This window comes from Pan paniscus, chromosome 9, assembly GCF_029289425.2.
Source record: "Pan paniscus chromosome 9, NHGRI_mPanPan1-v2.0_pri, whole genome shotgun sequence".
Taxonomy (NCBI): Eukaryota; Metazoa; Chordata; class Mammalia; order Primates; family Hominidae; genus Pan; species Pan paniscus.
This window is the reverse complement of record NC_073258.2, coordinates 126,474,133-126,498,252: the sequence shown is the minus strand read 5'-3', so window position 1 is coordinate 126,498,252 and position 24,120 is coordinate 126,474,133. Positions and strand designations below refer to the sequence as shown.

The 24,120-nt window shown below is 37.0% G+C and overlaps 2 protein-coding genes across 2 annotated transcripts in view; one reads left to right on the top strand and one right to left on the bottom strand.

The window, feature by feature from the left end:
* Window positions 1-24,120, top strand: part of ACRV1 (acrosomal vesicle protein 1) — a 216,818-nt gene that overhangs the window by 73,711 nt on the left and 118,987 nt on the right. The gene's annotated exons all lie outside the window — the stretch shown is intronic.
* Window positions 1,902-22,287, bottom strand: PATE3 (prostate and testis expressed 3). The gene is made up of 2 exons (XM_034934004.3): window positions 20,760-22,287; window positions 1,902-19,791 (listed from the first exon to the last, which is right to left on the bottom strand). The coding sequence occupies exons 1-2, from the start codon at window positions 20,893-20,895 to the stop codon at window positions 19,667-19,669; spliced, it is 261 nt and encodes an 86-aa protein (XP_034789895.1). The 5' UTR covers window positions 20,896-22,287; the 3' UTR covers window positions 1,902-19,666.

The window sequence follows — 24,120 nt, the reverse complement described above, 5'->3', positions numbered from 1 at the left end:
TCTTCTATTTATTGATAAAAATAGAAATAACTAATTGTAATTTTAACTATCTCAAGCATATAACTTCAAGATCTATGTGTATTTTTCTCAGAAATATAAGGTTCAGGTTATTACAGCAAACAGAATACTCGATACCTGTAAACTTCATGTGAAACGTTTACTGTTTAATATTCCTTTTATAAAAAAATCAAATGATGTAAGCGAGTTATAATTACAGCTTTAAGAGATGTGATAAAAGAAATTATAACACTACCACTTTTGAAGCAGATATCCAGTTATAGGTAAAATCCTGTGTGCCTTGCCCCTACAAAGGAAGGAGAAGATTCACATTTTCTAGGACATACGAAAATGAAAACAACTGCACAACTGAGAGATGAAACTTACATGGTGATTGCTTTGTGTAGAAAGTTTTAAAAATTAGTAAAATATTTTTGAATAATCTCTAAATTTCATTTCATTAAGAATGTATGGTTCAGTGTTTATTTCTATAAAAATTTAAAGAAATATAAATATGAGAAAAATCTGCATGAATATTAATGTATAAAAATAATGTTCTGTGGGGTTTGAAATGTATAAAATACATGACAATAATATAATATAATATTACTTGGAAAAATAAATGGAGTTAAGATATTTTGGGGTCCTCTTATTATCCAAGATACAGTAAAAGTACTAACTTATATGAGAGTTACCATTGGAAAAGTAACAAGAGTAACCATTGGAAAAATAGTAAAATATTTGATAATTCCAAAGCAAAGAGAAGGGGGATACTGGGATAACAAAAAAAAGATACTTAATCCAAAAAAAGGCAAGAAGGAAGAGAACAGTAAACACCAAATAAGTATGATAAATAGATAATAAGTACTAATATGTTATATTTAAACTTGAATATATCAGTAATAAGCTAAATATTCCAATTTAAATATGAGACAGACTAAAACTTTAAAAACAGCATATATTGTTTACATAAGACACAGTATAAGGATACCAAAGTTGAATGTAAGTGGACTGCAAAAATACAGTATATAAACACTATCATAAAACCTGGTAGTTATATTCATAGCAAAACTGTAGACATTAAAGGCTGAAAGCATTACCAGAGATGAATATATGGGTAATTCATGATGATAAAAAGATCAATTTATCAAAAATATATAACAGTTCTAAACTTCCATGCACCTAATAACATAGCCTCAAAATATAAAAAGCAAAAATTGGCAGAACTAAAAGGAGAAATAGACAATTTATCTTTTGAAGATTTTTACATGCTCTCTCAGTAATAGATAAAATAAGCAATAAAAAAGTAAGGATACAGATGCTTTGAAGACCATATCTTAGAAAGTTGACCAAACTGACTTATTTAAAATATGAATCTAGCAACTGCAGGACACATTTTTTTCTAAGTGCACACTGAATACTCACAAAAACAGACCACATTTTGGGACATAAAGAAAATCTCAATAAATTTCAAAGACCTCAAATCACATAGACATGTGTTCTCAGACCAGAGTGCAATTAAATTATTAATAACAAAGATAACTCCAGAACCATGAGCTGAATACATTTCTGTTCACTATAAATTACCCAGTTCTGTTGCAGTGATAGAAAATGAATTAAGACAGCATGTGAGGGATGCCCAGTCCTCAAAAATATTCAAATATCACCTCGTATTCTACGTACTCATTGATAAAAGCTGATTGTTTTTAATCGATTGGCACAGCCCTGTAACAAAAAATGTTAAGGAGAGATAAGAGTTTGAGATCATCACTGTAGTTTTCTTAACAAAAATAATGTTATGAAATAACAATAATGAATCCCTGAATTATTATTGGTTGACTTTAGTTTTACGTTCTAAAAATGATTTTAGCCATCCTATGTATTAGACTCTACAGACACTATGATATGTATTTTTTTAGCTTATAATTATATACACACATATGTAATATTATCCCAGGATTGGTCTCATCCCTATTGATATCCAGGATTATGACTGCTCATTAGTTTGTGTAATGTTGTATTTATATAAGTAGAATTAAATATTTAAATCTACAAATAAATTTAAAAATATTTTCAATATATGTATGATGAGATTTCTCCCAAATTTTATAATATTTGGATGAATACTATACTTTAACATCTTGAGAAATAGAAAGTAGATTCTTTCATGCAGGGTTGATTAATTAGTTTAAATGGACAGAATGAAGATGCTGGCAGTAGGTTCTAAAAATGCAATGATTCATGGTATTTACTGGCTCTGAGCCCAGCCCAGCACCAGAGTTCCCTAGGAAGTGCGGTCCTTGTGTCCCTAGACTGCCTTTCAGTTTTGCCTAGGACCCCAAAACACTTTGGCTTGGAGTGACAAGGCTTGTGGAGAAACTCAAGTTCTAGCTTCTGGGATGGGTGATTACCCTCTGGCTATGGCTGGTCCGAATTGTTCCCTCTGTACACAAGTGCTGGCTAAGCCCAGCATGGCTTTACTCTCCTCTGTGACAGGACAGCACTGAGTTCAATGCGAAGTCCCCCAGTTGCTGCGATCTCACTCCCCCAAGTGCACAGGTTCTCTGTGCTACATGGCCACTGTCAGAGGATGGGAGAATGGTAGTTTCAGCAATTCAAGGCTGCCTCTTCTACCCTCTCTAATGCCTCTTTCAGTGATATAAAGTTAAAACCAGGTACTGTGATTGTTCGAACAACCTGATTTTTGTTCTTGTGATGGTGCTTTTCTGTGTGCATGTAGTTGTTAAAATTTGGTGATCCTACTAGAGGGACAAATGCTGTAGGCTTCTTTTCTACCATCTTGCTCTGCCCTTCTCTGTGTATAATTTAAATGATCCATAATTAATTGAAAATTTTATTTTTACTTTTCTTATTTTTTTTTTCTCTTGGCCGGGCCTGGTGGCTCATGCCTGTAATCCCAGCACTTTGGGAGGCCAAGGCGGGTGAATTGCTTGAGCTCAAGAGTTAAAGACCAACCTGAACAATATGATGAAGCCCGATCTCTACAAAAAATACAAAAATTAACTGGGCATGATGGCATGCACTGTAGTCCCAGCTACTTGAGAGGCTGAGGTGGAAGGATAGCTTGAGCCCAGGAGATTGAGTCTGCAGTGAGTTGTGATTGTACTACTGTACTCCAGCCTGGGTGACAGTGAGACACCATCGCAAAAATTTGTGTGTGTGTGTGTATTTATGGATACAAGTGCAGTTGTGTCACATGAAATATATTAGTCTGGGCTTTTAGTGTACTATTTGCTTATATATTGTGTTTTTAATGCCAGGTTACCCTGCGTCCTGGCCCTCAGTCAGGGGAAACAACTCCCAATTGCTGTGAACAGCAACTGAAAAGAGGCTGTGAGTCATGAAGGCTGAAGTTGACTGCCTTAGAATTCTTGGGTTAATTTTAAAAGGCTTTGCTTAGAGCTATCAACATAGTACTCTGAACTTTCAATTAGGACATATTGGAGGCAGCAGTATAGTTTATGAAGCTCTGTAAACCCTTTTACAAAAACATGTAACACTAGGATAGCAAAGGGAACATGCCATAGACAAAATCAGGGAACCAGGGTTCCCCAAGCCCTTGGATATCTCAGATATATGGAAATATGTCACTAAAATTCCTTTCACAAAATAGAGCTTGATCCTTAGGAAGAAAGGAACTGTTAGTAGAAACAAAATTGAGCTGGGTATAAAGACTGAGATTATCAGAGAATATAATGTTTCTTTTTTTGTTTTTTGTTTTTTGTTTTTTTTTGAGATGCCCAGGCTGGAGTGCAGTGGCGCGATCTCGGCTCACTGCAAGCTCCACCTCCCAGGTTCATGCCATTCTCCTGCCTCAGCCTCCCGAGTAGCTGGGACTACAGGCACCCACCACCATGCCTGGCTAATTTTTTGTATTTTTGGTAGAGACGTGGTTTCACTGTGTTAGCCAGGATGGTCTCGGTCTCCTGACCTTGTGATCCACCCACCTCAGCCTCCCAAAGTGCTGGGATTACAGGCATGAGCCACCGCACCTGGCCGAGAATATAATGTTTCTGTATGTACATGTATTATCTAGCTTTGAACATGGAGTGGACATAGAGCAGTAACACCACAATAGCAATGGGCACACCTAGCACCTGTATTTTCGTTTCTAAATATCCTTTCCCATTAAGAAGAAGTAGGTAGGGCTCCTTGCAGGGAAAATACAAAATGAGCCTGGAATATTTAGGCCAGGGCTGAAATAAGGAAGTGTTCAAAGAATGGTGGAAATGCTGAAAGGATATTGAATCAAGCTTAAAGGGACTCTGGCCAAAATTGAGCATCAAAATAAATGTTATAATGATCAATATGACTCATTGAACAAAATAGGAATGATTATACTTATGTAATCAAATAGGTAAATAAGGAGAGGAGAAAACTTTTCCTTACAGTAGATTGCCAGCTAATAAATTAGATTCCATCTAATAAACACTGACGGAGTATTGAAATTGGAAAATCACCATCTGACAAAAATGCTAAGAAATAATTCATTAATTCAGGCAAAAATGCTAAGATTATCACTAACTTATTAGTGTTAACAGATGATAAAACTAGTAAGTGATAAAACTTGTTGGTGAAAATGGAAAGATACTGGGACATTCACAAAGTCTGAGAACCTCACCAGAAAATAGTTAGCAATTACAAAGGGAAAATGAGTAATTTTATAGAAGATAAATAATTTTAATTGTAATTAATTAACATCACTAGTAAAGAGATAAAATTATGTGCGCCTAGATAGAATGCACTGAGAACACAGCACCACTTCGGCGAAATTTTTGTCAAAGAGCTATTATCTGTATCTAATCATGCGGACATGTTGTGCAGGCCCAATTTGAGGGGAATTATATAAAATACCAGCTTATAATTTTAAAAGTATTAAAGCCATGAAAATAAGACTGTGAACCTATTCCAGATTAGAGGAGACTAAAGAGACTTTGCAAATAAATGCAATATCATGATCCTAGATTGAATTATTTTGCTATGAAAAATATTACTGGGAAATTGATAAAACTTGGATGGGGTCTGTGGATTACATGATAGTAATTTGTCAATACTAATTTTGTGATTGTGATGATTGTATTGTGGTTATAAGAAAAAATATCTCTGTTTTTAGGGAACACATAGGAAAGAGTTCAGAAATAATGAGGCATTGTATTATTAACTTGTATCATAAGCAAGTAGTTCAGAAAAAAGACATTCTTTGTAGTATTAGAAACAGTAACTCTTCAATCAAACTATAATCAATCTAAAGTATATGATTTAGCTTAGAGTTTGGCTGTGTTAAATACAATTTGAGAAAAATATATAGAAAAGCTTAGAATGGAGATGGCTAGAAAACAAAAAAAAACACTGTAAGAGATATGTTTGAAAATACTTGTAGAAAACGTTTCAGAAATGAATACTGTGACTTCTGGCTCTGGGTTATAATGTGGAGAGTTGTTGGAAACAATGCATGCCTTTGAAATAACCAGAAAGGTGGATAAAATAATAGTCAAATATTTATTATTATTATGTTTTTGAGACAGACTCTCGCTCTGTCAACCAGGCTGGAGTGCGGTGGCACAATCTCGGCTCACTGCAACCTTTGCCTCCTGTGTTCAAATGATTCTTCTGCCTCAGCCTCCTGAGTAACTGAGATTACAGGCACACACCACCACGCCCAGCTAATTTTTTGTATAAATAGTCAAATATTTTAAAATGATATGAGAGGTATGTGGATTCAGAATAAAAAGAAACTCAAATTCCAGAAAGGAAGACCCCCTTCTAAGGGGAGCAGAGATGAACAGGAACTTTAAAGATATCTGCCAAGACTTTTAACAGTTAATAGAAGAACAGGTTTCCCATAGACAGAGAGACTTTTTGAACTTAAACCAACCAAAGCTTCAAAATAGTCCTGACCCTGCTCAAATCTGATGTGATCTTGGTGATGAATTCCTCCATGTATCGCTTCACAAAGAAAGGAGTGTGCTCTCTCTAGGGGAAGATAATGCTTTCTACAATGTTGGGAATATAATAAGAATTTATGTGACATATGAAGAAGCAGGAAAAAATAGGTAATAGAAGCAGACCAGATGTTGAAATTATAACATGATGACTTTAAAATAACTACTAAGATATATTAAATGAGAGAAAAAAATGGGCAAAATGAAAATATAAATAATTTTAACAGAGAAATAGAATGTATTAAAAAGAACCTAATGGAAAAGTGACTAGCAAGATGACCATATAGGACACTCAAATGATCACCACTTGCAAAAGCATCAATTTAAACAACTATCCATCCATGAAAACACCTTGACAAGAGCTAAGGAATTCAGGTGAGAGATTATAGAACCTTAGTGGAGTACACAAATAAGAAAAGATGGATTGAAGAGAGTAGGAAGAATAGTCTCGCATTACCCATATCACCCCTCCCCCAAGCCCAGGCAGTACAACATGGAGAGAGATACCCTCTGCATGGGGTAAAGAGAGTGAAATAAACACCCAGTGTCACTGCAGACCTTGTATGAGCCACTCCCCCTACCCCCGTCAACCCCAGTATCAGGCTCTCCTCCATGGCTTCAGGCTCTGGGTCAGCCCCCATGGACCTATGCTCCAGGTTTGCACCCACAGAGCCAACCATCAGTCTGTCCCCCAACATCCAGACTATAGACTTTCCCTTGTGGCCTCAGGACTCAGGCTACTCCCTGCAGACCCAGACTCCAGGCTACCACCTGCAACCCCATGCTCCAGGTTTGCCCCAATGCCATATTAGCCCCTGTGGACTCAGGCTCTATACAAGCTCCCACAGGCTCAGGCTCCAGGTCCACTCCAATGCCAGGCTGACTCCTATAGCCCTAGCTTTCAGTGGCACCAAGTTACAGGCCTGCTTCAGTGGATCCAGGGTATAAGGCCACTTGAGACCTCAGCACTGGACTGGTCCACATGAACCTAGTCTCCAGGATCACCCTTCCAGACCAGATTTCAAGATGATACCTTCAGATCAGAACCTAGATCCACCACTATGGGCTTAGGCTTATTGCCCACTCCAGTGCTAGAATGGCCTCCATGAACCTAGGCTCCAGTCCCGTGCCTGTAGACCCAGGCACTGGGCATGCCCCAGTGGACCCTGGCATAAGGCCAGCAGACTCAGGACAAGGCCAATTCCTGTGGACCCAGGCACCTGGCTCACCTCATTGTTAGGCCAGCTCTCTTGGACTCAGGCACTAAGATCTTCCACTTGATAACCCAGGCACCAACCCGGCACCAAGATCTTCCACTTGCTAACCTAGGCACCAACCAGCTCTCCTGAGGACTCATGTAATAAGCCTGCTCATAGACCCTGCCAGGCAGCATACCTAGAATCCTTATATGTGTTAACTGGTAAAGGGCTTTACTGGCCAAAGCCAGTCTGTAAAGACTGGAAGAAGTGCATAGTTCTTCAAATGTACAAACACCAACATAAGGCCACAAGAATCATGAAAGAATAATAATAACACCAGCAAAGGGAAAAAAAAGAAGTGTCAGTATATGACCTAAAGTAATGGAGATCTATGAACTGTCTGACAAATAATTTAAAATCATTATCTTTAAAAAACTGAGTTACAAGAGAACACAGAACTAAACAAAATCAGGAAAACCCAATACATGAACAAGATGAGAATTTCAACTGAGATAAAAACCTTTAAAAAGAACCAAACACAAATTCTAGAACTGAAGAATACAATGACTGAAATAAAAAGTTGAATTGAGAGCTTCAATAGCAGACTCAATCAAGCTGAATAAATAATTGGTAATCTTGAAGACAGGTCATTTGAAATTACCTAATCAGAAAAACAAAAAGAAAAAGGAATTAAAAAGAATGCAGAAAGCCTACAGGACATATAGGACACTGGCAAGGATATTAATTCACATGTTATGGGAGTCCTAGAAAGCAGAGCACGAGAAAAAGATGGAAAGCCTTTTTTTTTTTTTTTTAAAGAAATAATGATAGAAAGCTTCACAAATCTGGAGAAGTAAATGAACATCAGATCCACAAATCCCAAAGAACAAAGGTTTAAATACAAAAAACCTTCTATGACCACATTGTAATCAAATTCTCAAGTAAAAGACAAAGAGAAAATTTTGAAAGCATTCAGAGAAAATAAACTCATCATATAGAAGGGATCCTTTGTAAGACTATTAGTGATAGTCTCAGTGGAAAACTTGCAGGCCAGGAGAGAGTGGGATGATATATTTAAAATGCTGAAAGAAAAAAATACTTGTCAACCAAGGATACTATACTCAGCAAAACTGTCCTTCAGAAATGAAGGGGAGATAAAGACTTTCCCAGAAACAAAAGCTGTGGGAGTTTATCACCAGTAGACCTGCCCTAGAAAAAGTGCTAAAGAGAATGCCTTAAATTGAAAGAGAAGGATTCTAACATCATAAAAACATATGAGAGTATAAATCTCACTATAAAAGTAAGAATATAGTCAAATTCAGAATACTTTAATACTGTATTGGTAGTGCATAAATCAGTTTTAACTCTAGTAAAAAGTTAAAAGACAATGACATTAAAAACAACTATAAGTACAATAATTTGTTAATTAGTAAACAATATATAAAAGATGTAAATTGTGCATCAATAAAATATAATGTGAGGGAAGAAGAAGGTAAAGTGTAGAGTTTTTTTATGCAGCTAGTTCAGATTTCATCTGATTAAAATAGGCTGTTCTAATGATAATATGTTTTATGTAAGCCTTGTGGTAACCAGGAAGAAAAAGTCTGTAGTAGATACACACACACACACACACACACACACAAACACACACACAGAGAAAAAGATAAAGGGATCAAGGCATATCACTACAAAAAATCATCACATCATGAAGAAAGATAGGAAGATAGTACAATATGATATTTGGATATATATATAAATTGTGAAATGGTTAAATCAAATTAACATATCTGCCTCATATACTTGTTATGTTTTGTCATTAGAACATTTAAGGTCTACTTTTAGCAGTTCGTAAGTATAAAATACATTATCATTAGCAATAGTTACTATGCTGTACAATAGATCTCTGGAATTTATTCGTCTTGTCTGACTGAAATGTTGTAACTCTTTGATGTTTCCTGAAACCAAGATTCCCCACACAGATTGTGATTGCACAGTCCAAAGACAGAGTGCAGTCTCTGTGCAAAAAAAGGACTGCAGAATTTGTGCATGGGATTTCTCTCAGATCTCCCAGTATTTGTCTGCACTGTTTCATTTGCTGCAGTGTTTTATCTTTAAATAAAGACCTTATTAAGTATGCTCTATGAATTTATATGTTCCACAGAGAATAAGTGTGTTCTATGAAGTCTGGTGGTTCTTTCAAATATCTGAACTTGAGAAACCTTTGCAATGCCTCAAAGAAATACTTGATAACTTCCAAAAATAGAATTAACATAAGCAATATTCACTTACTACAGTGCAATAAACTAGATGCTGAAAACCAATCCAAAAAAGCACTGCAAGCTGGAAATGTAGCAACATACTATTTAGCAACTCTTACATCAACAGAAAAATTTAAGACAAAAATGCAGAATTTTTTAATAGCAAGTATAGGGAAACATAAAATATCAGAAATTATAAAATATAGCTAAGGCATTTTTCAGTGAAAAATTCATAGTATTAAATATACATAAAAAGAAAAAAGAAATAACCAATACACCCAACTTAAAATAGTAGACAAAAAAAAAAAACACAAAAAAAATCAGAAGAAAAGGTGTAGCAAAATAGAAACTAAAATATATAAAAAGCAAGAAAGAAACTAAATCATATCACCAGAGAAAGTCACCTTCACTAGAGGAAGACAGAAAGGAAATAAAGAATAAAGAGAAGACCAAAAAAAAGCCAGAAAAAAATAACAAAATGGCAGGAATAAGTCCTTACTTATCAATAATAACATTGAATGTAAATGGACTAAACTCTCTGATCAAAAGGCGCAGACTGGCTGAGTGGATGAAAATACAAGACTCATTGATCTGTTGCCTGCAAGAAACATACCTCACCTACAGAGACACACATAGACTGAAAATGAAGAGATGAAAAAAGATATTCCATGCCAATGAAAACCAAAAAAAAGCAGGAGTTGCTGTACTTATATAAGACAAGTTAGATTTCAAGATAAAAACTAGAAGAGGCAAAGAAGAAGTGATATCATTATATCACTACATAATGATAAAGAGGTCAAGTCTGCAAGAGGCTATAATAATTTTAAATATGTATACACGGAACACTGGAGCACTCAGATATATAAAGGAAATATTATTAGAGTTAAAAAGAGAGATAGACTTCAATACAATAATAACTGCAGACTTTAACACCCCACTTTCACCACCGGACAGATCTCCCAGATAGAAAATCAACAAAGAAACATAAGACTTAATATGCACTACAGACCAACGAATCTAGTAAATATTAACAGAACACTTCATCCAAGAGTTGCAGAATACACATTGATCTTCTCAGCACATGGATCATTCTCATCATATGTTAGGTTCCAAAACAAGCCATAAAACATTTTTAAAAAATGAAATAATGGCAAGCATCTTCTCTGACCATAATGGAATAAAACTAGAAATCAGTAAGAAGAGGAACATTGGAAACTATACAAATACATGGAAATTAAACAATATGCTCCTGAATTGCACCTAAATGACCAGTGGGTCAATGAAGAAATTAAGAAGAAAATTGAAAAATTTCTTGAGACAAATAGAATGGAAACACAATATACCAAAACCTATGGGATATAGCAAAAGCAGTACTAAGACAGAAGTTTATAGCTGTAAGTGCCTACCTTTAAAAAACCTTCAAATGAACAAACTAACAATGCATCTTAAAGAATTAGAAAGACAAGAGCAAACCAAACCCAAAATTAGCAGAAGAAGAGAAATAATAAAGACCAGAGTAGAAATAAATGAAATTGAAATTAAAAAATACAAAAGATTCATGAAACAAAAAGTTGGTTTTTTTGAAAAGTTAAACAAAATTGACAAGCCTTTAGTCAGACTAAGAAAAAAGAGAGAAGATTCAAATAAATAAAATTGGAAATGAAAAAGAAGACATTAGAACTGACACTGCAGAGAATGAAAGGATCATCAGTGGCTAATAGGAGGAACTATATACCAATAAATTGGAAACTCTACAAGAAATGGACAAATTCCTAGATACATACAACCAACCAAATTGAATCAGAAGAAATCCAAAACCTGAACAGACCAATAAGTAATGAAATCAACATTTTTACTATTGAATTCTACCAAACATTTAAAGAACTAATACCAATCCTACTCAAACTATTCCAAAAAATAGTGGAGGAGGGAATACATCCAAACTCATTCTATGAGGATAGTATTATCCTAATACCAAACCAGAGAAAGACATATCAGAAAAACAAAACTACTGGCTCACATATCTGATGAATATTTATTAAAAAAAACTTCAAGAAAATACTAGCAAACTGAATTCAACAACACATTAAAATATCATTGATCATGACTGATATGGTTTGGCTGTGTCTCCACCGAAATCTTATCTTGAATTGTAGTTCTCATAATCACCACGTGTTGTGGGAGGTACCCAGTGGGAGGTAACTGAATCATGGGGGCAGTTACCTCCATGCTGTTCTCATGATAGTGAGTGAGTTAACCTGAGGTCTGATGGTTTTATAAGGGGCTTTTTCCCCGCTTCAGTCTGCACTTTTCCTTGTTGCCACCACACAAAGAAGGAGAAGAAGAACCTGTTTGCTTCCCCTTCTGCCATGATTGTAAGTTTCCTGAGGCTGATCAGCCCTGCAGAACTGTGAGTCAATTAAATCTCTTTCCTTTGTAAATTACCCAGTCTCAGGTATGTCTTTATTAGCAGCATGAGAACAGACTAACACAGTAAATTGGTACCAGGTAGTGAGGCATTGCTGTAAAGATACCCAAAAATGTGGAAGCGACTTTGGAATTGGGTAACAGGCAGAGTTTAGAACAGTTTGGAGGGCTCAGAAGAAGGCAGGAAAATGTGGGAAAGTTTGGAACTTCCTAGAGACTTGTTAAATGGCTTTGATCAAAATGCTGATAGGGATATGGACAATAAAGTCCAGGCTGAAGTAGTCTCAGATGGAGATGAGAAACTTGTGGGAACTGGAGTAAAAGTCACTCTTGCTATACAAAGAAACTGGCAGCATTGTGCCTCTGCCCTAGAGATCTGTGGAACTTGGAAGTTCAGAGAGATGATTTAGGGCATCTGGCTGAAGAAATTCCTAAGTGGCAAAACATTCAAGAGGAAGCAGAGCATAAAAGTTTGGAAAATTGGCAACCTGATGATGTGATTAAAAAAAAATCCTGGGGAGAAATTCAATCTGGCTGCAGAAATTTGCATGAGTAATGAGAAACCAAAAGGTAATCTCCAAGACAAAGGGAAAAATGTCTCCAGGGCATGTAAGAACCCTTCATGGCAGCCCCTCCCATCACAGGCCCAGAGGCTTAGGTGGGAAAAGTAGTTTCCTGGGGGTGGGTCTAGGGACCCCTGCTGTGTGCACTGCATCCCAGCTGCTCCAGTTGTGGCTAAAGGGGACAAGTTACAGCTCGGGCCATGGCTTCAGAGGGTTCAAGCCCTAAGCCTTGGTAGCTTCCACGTGGTGTTGGTCTGGCAGGTGCACAGAAGTCAAGAATTGAGGTTTGGGATCCTCTGCCTAGATTTCAGAGAAGATATGGAAATGCATGATGTCCAGGCAGAGGTGTATTTCAGGGGTGGAACCCTCATGGAGAACCTCTGCTAGGGCAATGCAGAGGGGAAATATGGAGTTGGAGCCACAACACAGAGTCCCTACTGGGGCACTGCCTAATAGAGCTGTGAGAAGAAGGCCACCATCCTCCACACTCCAGAATGGTAGATCCACTGACAACTTGCACCGGTGCCTGGAAAAGCCATAGACACTCAACACCAGCTTGTGAAAGCAGCTGGGAGGGGGGCTGTACCCTGCAAAGCCACAGGGTCAGAGCTGCCTAAGGCCTTGGGAGACATGGAGTCAAAGGAGATTGTTTTGGAACTTTAAGGTTTAATGCCTGCCCTATTGGCTTTCAGACTTGCATGGGTCCTGTAGCCACTGTGTTTGGCCAGTTTCTCCCAAATAATAGTGGTTTTGAGGAAACTCAAAGAAATTCAAGATAACAGAGAGAAGAAATTCAAAATTCTATTAGACATCTTTAACAAAGAGAGAAATAATTTAAAAATCAATTAGAAGTTCTAGAGTTGAAAAATGCAATGGACATTTTAAAGAATGCATCAGAGTCTCTTAATAGCAGAATTGATCAAACAGAAGAAAGAATTAGTAATCTTGAAGACAAGCTATTTGAAAATTCACAGTCAGAGGGGACAAAAGAAGAAAAGAATAAAAAAGAAGGATTTCTCCATGAACTCCTATACCTTCTTTAAAGTCAGAATAGGTATCTTAGTTACTGACAGTTTTCAGGTTTTTTTCTCCTTTGGTGATGATATGTTATTCCATCAGTGAAAAAGTATTTTTCTCTAAGGAGTAAGAAAGATACCCTGGTAATACATTATCATCAATCATTAAACAGTAACGGTCTTGGCACTTGTCTTAAAACCACCCATCTATTATAACCAGAAAGATTATCTTAGACTGTCCTTCACATTATACTTTACTTACTGCCTTGTAAGAATAAGAGTTGCTCACTGTGTTTATTTGCTATCCTCCATATTCTCCATTGCACCATTGGAGTATAATGTTAAAAAGAATTTCATTGAATATTATTTGAAGTATTACAAAAGGCAGCTTGCTTTTTAATCTATGCATCTTTGGGGGTTTTGAAAAAGAAACTGAATTCTTTGATGTAAAAAGGAGCTGTTAAAAGAGGTGGAAACTCTGCACCTGTGTATATATATTTTTTAGCAATAAAGCAGCATGGGCTCAGAATGCAAAAAAAAAAAAAAAGAATGAAGCATGCCTATAAGATGTAGAAGACAACCTCAAAAGGGCAAATCTAAGAGTTATTGACCTTAAAGAGGAGGTAGAAAAAGAGACAGTGATAGAAAGTTTATTCAAATGGATAATATCAGAGAACTTCCCAAACCTAGAGAAAGATATTAATATTGAAGTACAAGAAAGTGATAGAACACTAAGTGGATTTAACCCAAATTCCCAAAGTCCAAGGATAAAGCATGGATCTTAAAAGCAGCAAGAGAAAAGAAAGAAATCACATACAATGGAGCTCCAATATGTCTGGATGCAGATTTTTTAGTGACGACTTTACAGACCAAGACAGAGTCCTGGAGCATGAAATATATAAAGCAAATGTTATTAGAGCTAAAGAAAAATATCTCAATAAAATCATAGCTGAATACTTCAACATCCCTCTTTCAGCATTGGACAGATCATCAAAACAGAAAATCAACAAAGAAACATCAGACTTTATCTGCACTATAGAACAAATGTACCTAATAGATATTTACAAAACGTATCATCCAACAGGTGCAGAATACACATTCTTCTCCTCAGCACATGAATCATTCTCAAGGATACGTCCTATTGTAGGTCACAAAACAAGTCTTAAAACATTCAAAAAAGTTGAAATAATGCCAAACATCATCTCTGAGCAAAAAGGAATAAAACTAGAAATCAATAACGGGAGGAATTTTGAAAACTATACAAACACATGGAAATTAAACAATATACTCCCAAATGACCAGTGGATCAATGAAAAAATTGAGAAATTGAGAAATGTCTTGAAACAAATGATAATAGAAAGATAATATACCAAAACCTATGGAATACAGTGAAAGCAGTACTAAGAGGTGAACTTACAGCTATAAGTGTCTGCATCAAAAAAGAAAAAAACTTCAAATAAATGACCTAATGATGCATCTTAAAGAACTAGAAAAGCAAGAGCAAACCAAGCTCAAAATTAGTAGATGAAAAGAAATAATGATCAGAGCAGAAATAAATGAATTTGAAATGATGGAAAACAATACAAGAGATCAATGAAACCAAAAGCTGGTTTCTTAAAAAAGATAAACAAAATTGACAAACCTTTATCCAGACTAAAAAAAAAAGAGGGAAGACCCAAATACTTAAAACTAGAGATGAAAAAGGAGACATTACAACTGATACCAGAGAAATTCCAAGGATCATTAGTAGGTACTATGAGCAATTATATGCCAATAAACTGGAAAATCTAGAGAAAATGAACGAATTCCTAAGCACATACAACCTGCAAAGATTCAAACATGAAGAAATTCAAAACCTGAAGAGACCAGTAAAAAGTAACAAGACCAAAACAGTAATTAAGAGTCACTCAGTTAAAAAAAGCCCAGGACCTGATGGTGGTACTGCTGAGTTCTACTAAACATTTAAAGAAGAACTAATGTCAATTCTACTCAAACTATTCTGAGAAACAGGAGAAGGGAATCCTTTCAAACTTATTCTACGAAGCCAGTATTACCTGATACCAGAACCAGACAAAGACACATCAAAAAAATAAAACTGTGGGTAAATATCACTGATGAATATTGGTGCAAATATCCCAAACAAAATACCAGCAAACCTAAGTCAACAATACATTAAAAGGATCATTCATCATGACCAAGTGGGATTTATCCTAGAGATGCAAGGATGGTTCAACATATGCAAATCAATCAGTGTGATACACCATATCCACAGAATGAAGGACAAAAAAATATGATGTTTTCAACTGATGCTAAAAAGCATCTAATAAAGTTCAACATCCCTTCATGTTCAAAGCCCTCAAAAAACTGTGTACAGAATGAAAATAACTCAACATAATAAAAACCATATATGACAGACCCACAGCTAATATCATAAAAAATAAAAAAAAAAACAGAAGGTCTTTCCTCTTAGATCTAGAATGCCCATTTTCACCTCTGTTATTCAACATAGTACTGGAATTTCTAGCTAGCGCAGTCAGACAAGAGAAGAAAATAAAGGGCATCCAAATTGGAAAGGAAGAATTCAAATTGTCCTTGTTTGCAGATGATATGATCTTATAGTAAGAAAAACCTAAAGACTCCACTGAAAAATAGAACTGATAAACACACTCAGTAAAGTTGCAGAATACAAAATCCACATTCAAAAATTAGTAACATTTATGTATGCCAATAGCAAACATTCTGAGAAAGGAACCAAGAAAGAAATCCAATTTATAATAGCCACAGAAAAAAATTAAATACTTAGGTATGAACTTAACCAAAGAAGTGAAATATCTCTACAACAAAAATTATAAAACACTGATGAAAGAAATTGAAGAAGATATTAAAAAATTAAATTATATTTCATGTTCATGAATTATAAGAATCAATAGTGTTAAAATGTCCATACTACCCAAAACATTCTACAGATTCAATGCAATTTTTATCAAAATACCAATGACATTCTTTACCAAAATAGAAAAACAATACTAAAATTTACATGGAATCACAGAAGACCCAGAATATCCAAAGGTATTCTGAACAAAAAGAACAAAACTGGAGGAATCACATTACCTGACTTCAAATTATAGTACAGAGCTATACTCACCAAAACAGCATGGTACTGGCATAAAAACAGACACATAGACTTATAACAGAATAGAACAGAATACATAGAACACATAGAACAGAATAGAGAATTCAGAAACAAATCCACACACATACAGCAAACTTATTTTTGACAAAGGTGCCAAGAACATACACTGGGGAAAAGACAGACTCTTCAACAAATGGCGCTGGGAAAACTGGATATCCATATGCAAAAGAATGAAACTTGACCACTACCTCTCACCATATACACAAATCAAATCAAAATGGATTAAAAACTTTAACCATTAAAAGAATGTAAGAAAACTTTTAGGAAACTCTCCAGGACATTGTTCCGGGCAAAAATTTCTTAAGCAATACCACATAAGCACAGATAATCAAAGGAAAAATGGACAAATGGGAAAACATCAATGTAAACTTCTGCATAGCAAAGGAAACAGTTAACAAAGTGAAGCGATAATGACCAGGATATATACAGAGCTCAAACAACTTTATAGGAAGAAATCTAATAATCCAGTCAAAAATGGGCAAAAGATTTGAATAGACATTTCTCAGAAGAAGACATGCAAATGGAAAACAGACATATGAAAGTGTTCTGAACATCATTGATCATCAGAGAAATGCAAATCAAAACTACAATGAGATATCTTATCCCAGTTAAAATGGCTTATATCCAAAAGACAGACAATAACAAATGCTGGCATGGATGTGGAGAAAAGGGAACCCTCACACACTGTTGATGGGAATGTAAATTAGTACAACCACTATGGAGAACAGTTTGGAGGTTTCTCAAGAAACTAAAAATAGAGCCACCGTATGATCCAGCAGTCCCACTGCTGGGTATATACTTAAAAGAGAGAAAATCAGCACATTGAAGAGATATCTGCACTCTGTTGCAGCACTCTTCCGAATAGCCAAAATTTGGAAACAAGCTAATTTTCCACCAATAGATAAATGGATAGAGAAAATGCGGTACATATACACAAGCGAGTACTATTTAGCCATAAAAAAAGTGAGATCCATTCATTTGCAACAATGACAACAATGAATGGAACTGGAGGTCATTATGTTAAGTCAAGTCAGGCAGAGAAAGACAAACATCACATGTTCTCACTTATTTGTGGGATCTAAAAATCAAAACAGTTGAATTCATCATGAACATAGAGATTAGAAGGATGGTGACTAGAGGTTCGGAATGATAGTGGGGGACTGGAGGGGAGGTTGTGATGGTTATTGGGTACAAAAAAATAAAAATGATGAATGATATTTAGTATTTGATAGCACAACAGGCAACTATAGTTAATAATAACTTAATTGTGCATTTAAAAATAACTGAAAGAATATAATTGGCAGGGCACAGTGACTCACGCCTGTAATCCCAGCACTTTGGGAGGCCGAGGCGGGTGGATCACAAGGTCAGGAGATCGAGACCATCCTGGCTAACATGGTGAAACCCCGTCTCTACTAAAAATAGAAAAATTAGCCAGGCGTGATGGCAGACGCCTGTAGTCCCAGGTACTCGGGAGGCTGAGGCAGAAGAATGGCGTGAACCCGGGAGGCGGAGCTTGCAGTGAGCCCAGATCGCGCCACTGCACTCTAGCCTCGCGATAGAGACAGACTCCGCCCGTCTCAAAGAAAAAAAAAAAGAATATAATTAAATGGTTTTTTGAATTGTTTGTAACACAAAGGATAAATGACATTCTCCATGATGTGATTATTGTGCTTTGCATGCCTTTGTCAGAATATCTCAGGTACCCCATAGATACGTACACCAACTATGTACCTACAAAAATTAAAAATTTAAAAATTAAAACAGTATTATGGTGGGTAAAAGAAACCAGGTTTAAGTGAATAGTTTCTGTGTGATTTCACTTATAATAAGTTCCAGAACAGTTACAATTATTTCATGAATATAGAAGTGCAATGCTAATTACCAATCCCAAGCAAGGACTCCCACTTCCTGGAGAATAACAGTAATCAGCACTCTGCCCATCACCAGAAACAGGAGTCCCACTATATCTTGGGCTACTATTTAGGTCCATCATGCTTTAGTTACCTATTTGTCTGAGTTCAATGAGACAGAACACACCAACACACAACAAGTTATGTGAAGTCGGTTTATTACTTAAAGATGGGCAGCAAGCGACAGACAAATCTCTTTGACCCAGGCCCCCAAGTCTCAAGAAAGCTGTACAGGGTAGATGGTATCTTGACTATGTTTGACTCCCTTTGATGAGGGATCCTGAAAGGCAGCCCACCCTAGGTTATATGCCTCAGGTGCCATCTGACGCATGGGGCAAAGCTTCGAAGGACCTCCTGCCTCTACAGGGAGAGGTTGTGTGGCAATGGGGAGGTGATAATGGAGGTGGGAGGTGATAGTAAAGGTGAATGGCAAAGGGGGAAAGGAAGAGAGAAGGTTTAGGAAAGGAAGGGGAAGAAATGAGAGTTCTGATGTACCTTGAATGTACATCTCGATAGGAGTAGCAGTGGCTGTGTGAGAGCTCGGTGAATGTCACAGAGGCCGGGAAGATCCTTGTTTGCTATCTCCTAACAACAGTGTAAGGATGTAGTTTGTAAATGGCAAGAAAATCACAATGGTTGAATTTGAAGTGGGCACTGCCTGCTGGTAGAAATAACTTGGTGTCCGTAGAGAAAAATCTTCAGTATCCATCATCCATTTAATTGCTATTTCTGCTTAGTCATTCTCCGGATACATGGGAATTTTAGATAAAAATATTGTGAATTTTTAGCTGAAGGCTTTCTAGTGTACCTGAACTAGTTAAGCAAATTAAGATTCTAGAATGTTCCTGCTTTAAATTTTACTGTACAGGAACTCTTGGGGCAGGTTTCTTGGAATATGGCCATGCCAATAATCCCAATAATAGAAGAAATCCATTGTTCAGAACCACTATTCTCTGACTGAGGGAGAAGCCAAGCTGAAGACACCAGAAAGGATCACACTAGTTTAGTCTTCTTAGGTTAATGAGAGGGCAGGGGTATTGTCAGGACAGACACGGAAGGGAAGCAAGGGCCAGCAGAGTGTGAAGGATGAGCAACATTGGGGACATTCCAAAGCGAGACCTCAGGAGGGCAAACATCTTAGAGTTTAAAGTTACAGTAATTGTAGTTGCAGCATGTATGAACATAAGTCCGATTCCTGAGATCAAATGTCATGTCTCTGCAGAATTTCTGACACACCATGTATGATATCTGGAGAGTATTGCCTAAAATAGGAAAGAACCACAGAAAATAAGCATTTGATTTAAGCTCTCCAAGGTGAGTCAAACCCAGCACTAGTTCTGTTGGTGAAAATTTAATCAGGGTAGGTTGAGGAATGGCTTCCCAGCTTATACTCCCTAAAAGCACCCAGGCAGGGAGATACAGAGGCCACTGATCAGCTGCAGGGCTTGTTTGCCTGAGGTCCCTGAAAATCCTCAACTCTATGTAGCTGCTTCATTTTTCTCTCTTGCTAGAAGATTAGCAACTAGTGATTTAGTGTCTTCAAAGTCAAAATCTGTTTAGTCATTAACCAGCCTGTCTTCATCCTCTCCTTCCACCACTCTTCTCAGCCTTTGGTAACCACCACTCTAGTCTCTACCTCCATGACATTAACTTATTCTTTAGCTCCTATACATGATTAAGAACATGGGATATTTGTCTTTCTGGGCCTGCTTATTTCATTTAATATAATGACCTCCAGGCTCACCTGTGTTTCTGCAAAGGACAGAATTTCATTTATTTTTATGGTTGAATAATATTCTATTGTGTGTATATACCATATTTTCTTTATTGTATATTTCAAAATAGCTAGAAGAGAACATATGGAATGTTCTCAATACAAAGAAATGATAAACGTTTGAGTTGATGAATATCCAGTTACCCTGATTTGATCATTACACATTGAAGGCTTGTATGAAAAATCACATATACTCATAAATATGAACAATTGTTATGTGTCGATTATCAAAAAAAAATCTGTTTGGTCAGTTTTCTTGGAAATATAGAATCCCCAAGTTCTCCCTCCTGTCTCATTGACCCAAATTATCTTCTGTCTGTATGCACAGGGACCTGTGCTACCACCTGTGCTCAGGGGCATTCTGCATTGGTTCTTCTCTTGAGATGTGAAATTGCTGAAACACTATCCTAAGAATTCTAAGAATCTTACAACACCTTCCCTGACCCTCTAACTTACGCTGGTAAATCCTTAAGAGCATGCATGCCTCGTCCTTCTGAGCAGTACAAACACCAAAGCCTCTTCTACAGCGGTCTGTCCGTGTGCGAAGGTGGCATGTTACGCACTGAAGTGATGTCACTGCTGGAGAGAGCATAGAGATGGTGTGAGACTAGGCAAAAGCAGGGACTTGGGATGGAGTTAGAAATATTCAGATGGAGGTGGGGAATGAATAGTGGAGGGGGCAGGCAGATGAAGAGCTACTGGTTGGGGTATTTAGGCGGTAAACAGTTGGAGCTCTTATCAACTCCTCATTTCAGAGTAATAAAAAGAAAATGTCACCAAAGGATTCTGACCCCAACTTCAGCCCTTTTAACCTGGATAACTTTAAGCAAAAAGTTAGCTTCCATGTCATTGACTTCTCTAGCTTAAAAATGGTGCTATGAATGCTAGCCTGGCCTACTAGAGATATGGGTGTGATAAGGAGGGTGAGGGCTTTAAAACATTTCACCAAAGCTATTGTTACTATCGTTAGGTGATATATTCTGTTCTTTTGAGCTTCAATCTTAATCTACATAAAGGCATCATCAATAATAGTACCATAAGTGACACTTTTATGAGGTTCTGCGGGGTGAGCTATTCAAAATACAGGTTTAATTTAAAAAAATTTCCCTAGTGCACCTGAATGAGAAAGGAAAGTAGCAATGATTGAGCGTCCCATTTGGGCCATGTTCTCTCAAGTTGCATCTGATTTAATCCTCACAAAAGCCTTGTAAGCAGGCACAATTGTCCCCATTTCTTGAATGAGCAACCAAAGGTACAGAGATTTTGAGACCGTAACTACAAACCATGAAAAAAATCTGTCTGATTCCAGAGCATTCAGTACTTCCTCTCATAGAATTACTTGTTGTAATATAAAGTCTCTGAAAAGGGTATCAAAAGCCATTGTTCACTCCTAAAATAAACTGAAAATTATTCATTATAGACTGACCAGCTCCATCAACAAATGGGATATAGGTTTACAAATAAAAAGGATGTCCTAAGGAAAATCTTGCCAGGGCTTGGGATTATGGGGAATGGTAGGGACAGAGGGAGAAAATGAGTTAAAAGGGCAGGACAGAGGCCTACCCACCTGGAGGAGAATGGCAGGAGGCTGAAAAGGATGGAAGAGTTGTCAGGGAAGGCAGAGGAGCATTCTGGAGGCTGGCTTCCCCTGGCTCATAAAAGTGGCCAAAGCTCAGCCCTGCATGGACGCATGCTACACATGTAGTTTCCCTGGAGCTCCCTAGATCCTGTCTCTCAAGTATACCCCTCAGGTCCAGGACTCACCCACAATGAGGCAGTAAAGGAGGAAGAGGAACAGGAAGTGTTTGTTCATCCTGACCCGGAAATCCCTTGTGCAGGAAAAAGAAGCCAGGGGCTGCAAGCACAGGTCTTTAGGCTCCAGAGAGAAAACTTTCTTCTTCGTCAGAGGCTAGTGATTATTCATGCCTAGGGAGAGCCTGTCACACAAGGTTTCCTCTTGGAGCTCAAGTTCATTGGCTGTCCTCCTCAAGGCAGAGAAAAAAGAAAATTAATAAATGTTGAGGTTTGCATGGAGCTAACCTTTTTTAAAAACATATACTTTTGATATTATTATTCTTATCCCAATTTCAAGAGGAGGAAACTGAGGCTTGTTGAGGTTCCAGAAGCTTACCCCAGGTCACATATCCAGTGAGATAGTGCTGTTACTCAAAGTATGACTTCCTAATTCTAGAGTCCACGTTTCACCACCGTGATTCAATGCCTCTCTGAGATTTATTCATACATTCAACAAATATTTGTTGAGAAATTGTATATGCAACACAGTTACATGAGTAAGACCAAGCAATGAATAAGGCAGACAAGCTCACCTGGCTCCTCACATTATGGGTAAGAAACCAGAGAGTGAGAGAGGAAAAGATATATAGTCTGTGACCAAGCTTGACCTTCCACCTAGAACGTTTGATTCTCAGTCGAGAACTCTTCTACTTACAAGAAATCTGTCCTTCAAGGCCAGCAACTGTTTACTTTGTGGAGCCATTAAATCCTCTCTAGAATTATTCCATGACTTGATCTTTAGCAAATTTATATTTTGAATCTGGCTAGTTTTTTGTTCATGATTTAGATGTCTATCTTTATGAAAGCTAACTCAGTTAAGATTCACTATGGGTAAAGTACTAGAAAACCATGACCACTCCTGGCATTCTAAGTCTCCTAAACCACCAGCCCAATGGCTGATGGTGCTTGGTTAGAGATACTAGAAGTATTCCATATTAAACTGATTTAACAACATGTTCTTTAGTTGTAGGAATGATATGATCATTGAAATATATTGAGTCTGACATTTTTTAGACATCAGATGAAGATTGGGTAAAATATGATCTTATGTTAAGTGTCACAAAATTTACAATGTTTCTTCTCTATGAACAAACAGAATATGGAGCCCACCTTTGCCTAAGAAGAGAGCAAGAAGTCTTAGAGACTTACACATGAGGGAGCTGGTTCCTTTGAAATAATAGATTCCAGAATGGAGAGTAAGGTTGTGAGGCCTTTGGATCTAGTTTTCTACTCTGCCATATTTTAGAAGAGGGTGTTGAACACTGGATAGCATTTTTGAGAACATTCCCAGGCTTATCAAGAAGACAAACTTCTGAGCCTTTGGAGCCTGGGCTTACCAAGTTATTAGGGTATTTCATTTGTCACTTGTTTCCTCTGCTTTATCCTCTATTTAAAAATTACCTGCTGGGTATAATGTTCACTCTTCAGGTGATGAGTGCACTAGATGCCCAAACTTTACCATTTGACTATCTGTCCATATCATAAGCCTGTGTATGCACTCCCTGAATCTATAAAAGTAAATATAAAACATAAGAAAATAGAGAGAGGGAGCAGCACTAGAATCAGAGCAAAAGAAGCAGACATTCTAGGTTAAACTGCGGTGGAGTTTTTTTCTTCTTCCTTCAAGGTTCTCCTTGGCAGGTGCCTTCTGAAAGGCCAATTGTGTTTTGAATCTCCATTGTACTGATTATTTCCAGTTAAGATTGTAGAATTTTGCAACTCTACCCAAATGTTGGAGTCCTCTGACCTACTTCTCAGCCTCCCACAGTACCTCATCCATCACATTTTCTCTTGAAAATAATTTCTTTCTTCATTTATCATGGGGTAGGAGAGAAGAAGGTGTTAGAAACTATTAATAGAGGTAGTGTGGCATAATGGAAATAGCATTTTCCTGAGAGTCTGGAGACCTGTGCCTGATCACTAGATAACTCATTGTGTCTTCAGCAAATCATTTATCTGTAATATCAGATTTTAATCATTTTAAGGGCCCTTTAGAACTTTAACATTCTGTGGTTCCACGACA

Bases quoted from the DNA above. Each gene is read 5' to 3' on its own strand.
- PATE3 (XM_034934004.3), bottom strand. From the start codon at position 20,895: ATGCTCTCTCCAGCAGTGACATCACTTCAGTGCGTAACATGCCACCTT. The intron at 19,792-20,759 runs GTAAGTTAGAGG...TTCCTATTTTAG, and splicing joins GCTCTTAAGGATTTACCAGC to GCAATACTCTCCAGATATCA.